This window comes from Quercus lobata, chromosome 8 (assembly GCF_001633185.2).
Source record: "Quercus lobata isolate SW786 chromosome 8, ValleyOak3.0 Primary Assembly, whole genome shotgun sequence".
Classification (NCBI taxonomy): domain Eukaryota; kingdom Viridiplantae; phylum Streptophyta; class Magnoliopsida; order Fagales; family Fagaceae; genus Quercus; species Quercus lobata.
The window spans coordinates 59,510,886-59,520,091 of record NC_044911.1 but is presented as its reverse complement, the minus strand read 5'-3'; the positions used below and the strand labels follow the sequence as shown (position 1 = coordinate 59,520,091).

General features: G+C 38.2%; 1 protein-coding gene across 1 annotated transcript; it reads left to right on the top strand.

Moving 5' to 3' along the window:
• The first annotated feature begins 5,214 nt into the window (after positions 1 to 5,214).
• Positions 5,215 to 8,809, top strand: LOC115955631 (scarecrow-like protein 14). The gene is made up of 3 exons (XM_031073837.1): positions 5,215 to 5,567; positions 5,962 to 8,368; positions 8,457 to 8,809. The coding sequence occupies exon 2, from the start codon at positions 6,055 to 6,057 to the stop codon at positions 8,263 to 8,265; it is 2,211 nt and encodes a 736-aa protein (XP_030929697.1). The 5' UTR covers positions 5,215 to 5,567; positions 5,962 to 6,054; the 3' UTR covers positions 8,266 to 8,368; positions 8,457 to 8,809.
• The last annotated feature ends 397 nt before the right edge of the window (positions 8,810 to 9,206 follow it).

Here is a 9,206-nt window from a genome sequence, read left to right as displayed (position 1 = left end):
AGGATGGCACAAATTCAAGCCAGTCCTCCGTCTTGGCAGGAGGAAGATGGTACTCCTCCTTCTTTTAGTCAAAATCCGAAGCAGGTTCTGGTCATGCCAGATTTTTGGTATGTCAGAAAAAGGAATTTCCGCCATCAACGCCGTCTGCCTTGTAGCAGGCAAATTTCTGCGGGGGCTTCCCAGCTTCCGGCTCCCTGCACCTTTTCTGTAGATGGTGTTAGCCTGAGGTCAGGTTCCCTGCACCTTTTCTGTACCGGTGCAGGCCCCAAGCTGGGTTCTTTTGCTGCCTGAGTTATGGGCGTGCAAAAGCACTGAGGAGGAATAAGGTCTCGAGGCAGTAGCCAACTTCTCCTCTGTGCTACCTCCTCGGCTTTATCTTCACTCTCTTGTATTCTTCGTTACTTACGTAGTTAGCTTCGATGTAGGCTTTGTTTCAGCTTTCCATTGTACACTGTACTGTTCCTTTGTCTTAATAAAATATGTGTCTATTTCTCTATACATATCTTTCTTCTCCGTAACCACTACTTTATGCATGAATATTAAATATGAGCTTGCCCTTAATGATATTCTAGGCAGAGAAACGCCTTAACACAGATTCCTACTAGTTTAGACTTACAAATATTATCAAGCATAACAAGGTTAATCATCAATAAATTACACTCCTGGAACTAACCGGGATAACGGCTGAGTGCTGCGCGATGCGTGCTAGAGCGATGTCCGAGTACGATAACTCTAAGTAATTCGTCTGAGAGGGTAGCCGAGTAGCGAGGGGCTTTGGTTGTGCTTTTGGATAATATGTTGCGCCGTATCGCATCAACCCCTTTGATATTGGGGGATCAGAGGGTAGACCGAGGAATCCGCGCAATCAAGGTATTAACCCATCTGTTAACGCGGAGCTCTCTTCGGATGGATTTTGAGGTTTATGTGCCATAGTTTTTTTTTTAAATAGTTGGTTCCTCATCCAGGTAGTTGGTTTCCCCATAGGCTTGAGTCCGAGGACTATGCAATGCCTTGGTTCTGTCCAAAACCTAGTTTTCCTCATCTAGGTAGTTGGTTTCCCCATAGGCTTGAGTCCGAGGACTATGCAATGCCCTTGGTTCTGTCCAAAACCTAGTTTTCCTCATCCAGTAGTTGGTTTCCCCATAGGCTTGAGTCCGAGGACTATGCAATGCCTTGGTTCTGTCAAAAACCTAGTTTTCCTCATCCAAGTAGTTGATTTCCCCATAGGCTTGAGTCCGAGGACTATGCAATGTCTTGGTTCTGTCCAAAACCTAGTTTTCCTCATCCAAGTAGTTGGTTTCCCCATAGGCTAGAGTCCGAGGACTATGCAAAGTCTTGGTTCTGTCCAAAACCTAGTGTTCCTCATCCAGGAAGTTGGTTTCCCCATAGGCTTGAGTCCGAGGACTATGCAATGCCTTGGTTCTGTCCAAAACCTAGTTTTCCTCATCCAAGTAGTTGGTTTCCCCATAGGCTTGAGTCCGAAGACTATGCAATGCCTATGGTTTGTCCAAAACCTAGTTTTCCTCATCCAAGTAGTTGGTTTCCCCATAGGCTTGAGTCCGAGGACTATGCAATGCCTTGGTTCTATCCAAAACCTAGTTTTCCTCATCCAGGTAGTTGGTTTCCCCATAGGCTTGAGTCCGTGGACCATGCAATGCCTTGGTTCTGTCCAAAACCTAGTTTTCTCTTTGTGTGGGATCTCGACTTTATGGGAGTTAGCTCCTCAACCAAGCCCCTAGAGTTTATCTATACGATTAACGCTATCAAGTGCCTAGTTTGCTCTTTACGGGGGACCTTGGCTCTAAGGGAGTTAGCTCCTCAGCCAAGCCCCTAGTCAAGAAACGTAGCCCCTAGCAGAACTTTGTACTAGAACTCTATAATCAACGGTTAGAAATAACGAAGAAACTCTATCGACCCACATCCTATACCAACACGCAAGCCTTTCCCACAGACGGCGCCAATTGTAAGGACGCGATTCGTGGCGGACCGTAACAGTGTCGGGTTCGCACGTAAAAAGGCCCCTAACAATATCATTTGTAGAGCGTGGGTTTGGAAGGCTAGGCCCTGGTTGACAGGCGGTGGGTTTTTCGCGGTGTTCGTACAAGTTTAAGTTTTCCTTTACCCCTGGAGTCTTTCTCTTGGAGGTGGACTGGGAGGCTCTGGTTTTTGGCCATTTTTCCCAACCCCCTCTTTAGGTTACTTGTTTTTCCTTTTATCTTTTTCTGTGTTCATTGTCCTTCGTCCACGTATAGGATCAACCTTTCCAAGATTGATACTTGTCCCATCAGCCCATATTCAAAGTCGTTGGGGGTGGTTGTAAAAGCCAAAGAATGCGACTCTGTCAGGTTCAGAGCATTGAATGGCAGTAAGGGCAGCTTTCCCTGGATATTTTAGATCTTTCTTCCTAGTTTCAGTCCTATACCGTTTTTACCCTTCTTTCAGGGGGGACTTTGGGTCTGCCGAGGACTGAGCTGTCCTCGGCGGTATCCAAAGGCTATTTTGTCAAGCTTGGGCCATAGCCCTCCTCGGCTTGGGCCTTCGGATTCTCCCCGGGTAGATGGGCCTGGCCCATAAATCATTTGGGCCCCACACATGTATTTCTAAAAAAATTAAAAACTGTTGTTTGAACACATGTATCAAATGGACCCTTAATTAGTCCAATTGGTAAAATTTATAATGATAGACATTTGCAATATTAAGGGTTTCAATTAGTTCAACTAGTAAAATTTATAATGATTGAATAAGAGATACTAATTGGTGTCTTAGTCTTATGATAAAGAGGACAATCATTAGAAGCAGATCTCATAAGTTGAAACTATATATATATATATATATATATATATATAAAAGTAATTGTAATATTGTATTAGCATATACTATATACCTACAAATAAAAGTAAAACTCGCATAAACCTTTTCTCTCCTCCTGTTGTTCTTACCTCCTATAAACATAATGACTATCTATTTTCCTAAGATTTGGTTTGTCTTCATTTTTCACCAACTTTTCTACACCAGTGAAATGGAGCAAAACATACTTCACAAATTCACATTAATGTGTGATAAAAATATATATATATATATATATACACATTATTGTTACAAGTGTCAGAATTTTTTCTTCTTAAAATAATGATAAAAAAATTGTCACAAACTTAACAGGGAAAGTACACAAAACTCTCCTATAGTTTCTTCTAAAAACACAAAATCTCACTAAAGTTTTGAAAACGTAATTAACACTTAACTGCATGTGGTATTACTTTATGTGTAAACTATTAAAATAAATGAAGAGTTGCTCATGTGAATACACGTATCTATATTTAGAGCTACATCTTTACACAATACCACATGAGAGTTATTGGAAATTAATTGCAAAGAGATATGGTTTGGGTCTAGATTAAATTAGCTCTCAAAGTGTGTCTCATTCAACTACATCTTTGTGAACTTTTTCTTAATGGTGTGACTTTATATGTAAACATACATATTTTTTTACTAAAAACAAATAAAAGAAAAAGAGATAAACGAGAAATGAAGTTATCTCTAATTTGTTAAGGTAGTAAGTAGTGATTGAAGTAACACTACTTTCAAATATACCTAATATTTTATACTATTATTATTATATACAAATTATTTTGTTAAGGTAATAAGTTGTGATTGAAGTAACACTATTTTCAAATATACCTAATATTTGATACTATTTCTATTACATACAAATTATTCTATAACGTGTTAGCATTTGTGAAAAAACAATTTGTCGACAATTTTGTTTCACAAAATTTATTGAAATAAAGTGGGAGCTTGGACCATTCATCTAGAATAATCCATTAGATCGATCATGACATCCGCAACCTTCACTTGCCGGGCAGGTCACTATTAGGCAATAAACTTCTTTAATCATTGATTGGCTAAGTCATTTATATGTACAGTGGGCAATTATTTTTCTGTCACATCTGATAATGTGAACCAAGGTACATAGGCTGGGACTCCTAATAGTGAGGACCTTCTCCTTTGGCATGTCAAATTGAAGTGAACAATGAAACTGGGTTTGGCTCCTCCCAGGTAAATCCTCCTATCAATTTTTTTACCAATCACTAAAACCTAGTTAATTTGTGCTCATCAATTTCAATATCTGTTAAGATAACTGTGATCACAAATGATATTAAAAAGAGATAAGATATTACAGATAGGCTAAGGTGGTCCAGAATATTAAAGTGACTATAGACAGTGACACCATTAAAAATCACTTTCATTTGATTAGAGTCAAGGCTCATTATTTAAAAAAAAGAAAAAAAAATGGAAAACCATCTAGATAACAATTGCATAAATAATTAAAGAAAGTTCTTACTTATTTATCCACTTAATCAGCCAAGAAAAGCCAATGTAGGCAGCAAAAATCTCCCTATAGTAAGACCTTTTTATTTTTTTAATCTGCAATTTTATTATTAAAAAGCAGCATGACAATTGCATTTGTATGTTTTCAGAACTGCAAGAGGCAAATTGAAATTATTACAAGAGAAACTAGCTTTAAGAGTAACATAATATTTAGTATGAACTATTGAGTTAAGAGATCTCTTAACCTATCAAAACTCGCAACTAACATAATACAAACTTAAATTAAAAGCATTACTAATGACAGTAGAAATATACCCAGTCAAATGGTTCTTCTTGTTTAACCAAAGAATCGTTAGACACTAGGAGAAATATACCCAGTCAAATAATACCTTGGAATGATTCCTCCTGCACCTAACAAAGAGAATGCAAAGGAAGTGGCACATCAAATCGTGAAGAAATTGAATAAAAGATAGTTGAAAAAGAGTAACACAAAGGAGAGCCTATTCAAGATTGTCCTGCCAAAAGTAAAGTAACTTCTGGCAGAATAATAAAAAAAGATTTACTGTGCTCTTAGACGAAATATTAGTAATCTATTTTTGAAAATTTTTTTTGGAAAAATGAAAAAATAATTTACTGAAAGTTTTTTTAATTTCTTATAAATTTTTTTTCAAAAAATATGATTAATATATGTCTTAAAGATACACATCTTAAAGGCATACATTGACAAGACTCTAATAAAAATTCTAAATTTTTTTTTTTAAAACTATAAAATCACATTGCAGAGAATCATGGTACCTTTAACAAAGAAAAAGTCCTAACGTGGCACTGTGGGACAAACCTCGTAACAATTTCCCTTTTACTTTCTTCATCTATATATAATAAACAAATCTCCTAGAAAAGCAAAAAAGTGTAGAGTCGTGGACAGAATATGCTCTGTTTTAGCATATAGGAATTAAGAAGCCATCATGACATGGTGGGAGAAATATCAGAGAGTCCAATTACGCTGAGTAATTTGGAATTTTGGACGGTTGAGATTGTGCCCCTACTACCTAGAACACCCAGATTCCCATCAACCTTAGCCAGTACCACCACAAGCTAGTAGCCCAACTTTCCTTTTTGTAGTCTTCAAAAAGACAATCTTTCTGCTCTTTCAAAACTGAAAGCTTTAAGGTTGTCCAGTTCTGTTACAAGCTCTCTCTACCCACAAGTTCTCTCTCTCTCTTGAGGTTTTGGCTCAGGTACACTAATGTTTATACTCTATAGCTGCTTTGACTTGGAAAATAATTATGCTAAGAAAGAATGGTTGGTTTAATGGGATTTTCTTTCTGTACCTAAAGATCCAAACTTTTTGTGTTCTGTTGGATTAGATTACTGTGTGACATAATTTTGATCTGAAACTGTAGGTTATAGTGCTTACTATTGGTAGTTTATAATTTTTATAATTTTTTTTTTTTTGGTTTCCCATCTGTTTTATCTGTTCATTTCCTTCTATTTTTTGTTTGGTAATTGAATGAAGCGAAAATTATATGTTTTTAATGCGATTTGTTGCTCAATGTTTTCATTTTTCTTGACCCTTTTTTTCTCTTTACTTGTGCTTGATTGTGTTTTCCATGTTTCTCGGATTTGAAACAGAGAGTGCCCTTTGACTTGTGGGAATATATTGAAGTAAACCCTTTTGGATTTTGGGTATAACAGTTGTGAATATTTCTTGCAACCTATACGTTCATGGATCAACATTTGAGAGGAATATGTGGTTCTACCAAAGGATTGAAATTAAATGATGAGACACTTTATAGGTTCAACATGGATAGTACCATTGTTGATAAAAACTATTCAAGTATTCCTCTTTTGCCATCTGATCCAATCCCTAGTAATCCGAGTGTGAGCTTGGATGGAATTTCACATGAGGACTGTGATTTTAGTGATGTAGTTTTGAGATACATAAACCAGATGCTCATGGAAGAAGATATGGAAGAGAAGGCCTGCATGTTTCAGGAGGCACTTCAAGACACTGAGAAATCATTGTATGAGGCCCTTGGGAAGAAGTATCCTCCTGGTCCTGATAATGGCCAGCCACCTTATGTTGGTCAAAACCATGAAACCCGAGATGAAAATTATGCTTTGAATCCCATTGATTATAATTCTAGTACTAGCAGTGCTAGTGGTGACAGCTTAGTGGATACTGGGTGGGTTTGTGATTCGGGTGAGCACAAATCGTCATATATTGCTACTCAGTCAACCTCTCAGTCATCCTATAGTTCGTCTCACAGCCCTGGTAATGTCATAGATGGGATTGTGGATTCTCCAGTTAGCACTCTTAGAGTTCCTGAAATATTTTATGATAATGAGTCTATTATGCAATTTAAAAGAGGATTTGAGGAAGCAAGCAAGTTTCTTCCAAATGGAAATGGTTTGATATTTGATTTGGAGAGTAATGGTTTGTCATCTAAAGAATTGCAAGAAAATGCTAAGGATACTGTATTTAAGGTAGAATACAAGCATGAGAGTCAAAACTTCTTGGATGGGTTGAGGGGAAGGAAGAATCGTCATCCCGAGGGTGTGAACTTAGAGGGAGGGAGGAGTAACAAGCAGTCAGTAGTGTATACTGAATCAACTGTGACTTCAGAAATGTTTGATAGGGTTTTGCTAAACTTTGGTAAAGATGAATCTGATCTTCGCCAAGCTTTACAAAATGGGAAAAGCAAGAATGTGCAGCAGAATGGTCAATCCAAAGGTTCCAACAGCGGAAAGGCCCGTGGGAAGAAGCAAGGAGGGAAAAGGGATGTGGTGGATTTGAGAACTCTCTTGACCATTTGTGCACAGGCTGTCGCAGCTAATGACCAGAGGACCACTAATGAGGTACTGAAGCAGATCAGACAGCATTCTTCTCCTCTGGGGGATGGGATGCAGAGAATGGCTCACTATTTTGCAGATGGTCTTGAGGCACGCATTGCTGGCTCAGGTACTCAGATTTATACTGCCCTTATTGGCAGGCTAACTTCAGCTGCTGATGTCTTGAAAGCTTACCACCTGTTTCTTGCTGCATGTCCTTTTAAAAAGCTCTCAAATTTCTTCTCAAATAAGACAATTATGAATTTAGCTGAGAAAAAACCAAGGCTGCACATTGTTGATTTCGGTATTCTTTATGGTTTCCAATGGCCTTCCCTCATACAACGTCTCTCTTCTAGACCTGGTGGGCCTCCTAAGCTTCGAATAACTGGCATTGATCTTCCCCAACCTGGGTTCCGACCAGCAGAAAGGGTTGAGGAGACGGGGCGCCGCTTAACAAAATATGCAGAGACTTTCAATGTTCCATTTGAGTTCAATGCGATAGCAAAATGGTGGGACACCATTCAAATTGAGGATCTCAAACTTGACAGTGATGAGGTGCTTGTTGTGAACGTCATATGGAGATTAAGAAACCTACTTGATGAGACAGTGATGGTAGAGAGTCCTAGAGATAATGTTTTGAAGCTGATGAGGAAGATGAATCCAGATGTTCTCATACAGGGTACTGTGAACGGGACCTTTAATGCACCCTTCTTTATCACAAGATTCCGAGAGGCTCTCTTCCACTACTCTACCGTGTTTGATATGCTTGAGACTACTGTGCCCCGAGAGACTGAGGAGAGGCTGCTTATTGAGAGGGAGATATTTGGGCGAGAGGCAATGAATGTCATCGCATGTGAGGGCGCAGAGAGGATTGAGAGGCCAGAGACATTCAAGCAATGGCAGGTCCGGAATCTGAGGGCTGGGTTTAGGCAGCTCCCTTTGAACCGGGAGATTGTTAACTTGGCAAAGGATAGGGTAAAATCGTTGTACCGTAAGGATTTTCTAATTGATGAAGATGGTGAGTGGCTGCTGCAGGGGTGGAAGGGACGAATTCTTTTTGCACTCTCGACTTGGAAGCCTACTAGTGAGGCGCATAATTATTAATTATTCATTGAAGTTCAAGATCATGGGATCTTCCAAGTGGTTGACTTGCTTCCCTTTGTCCTATGAGATTTTCTTCTTTTATTTATGCTGTTTCAAAGTCAAGGTACTGAAATTTTCTGGTTACCTCTAGTGTTTTGTATGGTAAATAAATGATCTTAGTTGTGATAATTGATTATTGTTTTGCTGAGTAGATTAATTGGGAGCATAATGCTGGATGGTGCCTGCCCATCATCATGCTATGAGAGATCTCACAAGGGATTGTTGGTAGCAGAAGCACTCATTTTATTCCTAGAAGAACAATGAATGCACTAGTTCCTGTTTGCTCTTGTATTTTTGTATCTCAAGAGAACCTGATATGGACCTCTAACAATGTATTTAAAAAAGGAAAAAAGAAAAAAAAGAAAGAGATGCTTGAGCAAGGTGGTAGCTCTAACCTATCATATTTATGTACAGTGATTATGTTTAGGCCCCTCCTAGCAATTTGTAGTAATGTGAAGGATTTTGAAGAATCTCTACAATAAAAGAAAGGAAAAATATTTTGTCATTTGAAGTTCTTGCAAGCACTGCTTTGACTTTTTCTGATGACTGATAATGTTGGGTCATATGGCTGCATTTGTTTTCAGTAATATTTTTGTGAATCATTTCTTATTCTTAATTAAAAGGAAGATATTCGGTCTCTATTTAGTGGGGTTTTATTGTTTAAGGTGTGGCAGTGCATAATTTGCCAGTCACTTTCTTATCAGAGAAGTGGAGCAGTAATATTTTTGTGTATCATTTCTTATTCTTAATTAAAAGGAAGATATTAGGCCTCTATTTAGTGGGGTTTTATTGTTTAAGGTGTGGCAGTGCATAATTTGCCAGTCACTTTCTTATCAGAAAAATGGAGCAGTTATATGCATTCAATCCATTAGCATTATATTGAAATGGTATAAAATGGGCAT

Coding starts and splice junctions, on each gene's coding strand:
- LOC115955631 (XM_031073837.1), top strand. CDS start 6,055: ATGGATCAACATTTGAGAGGAATATGTGGTTCTACCAAAGGATTGAAA.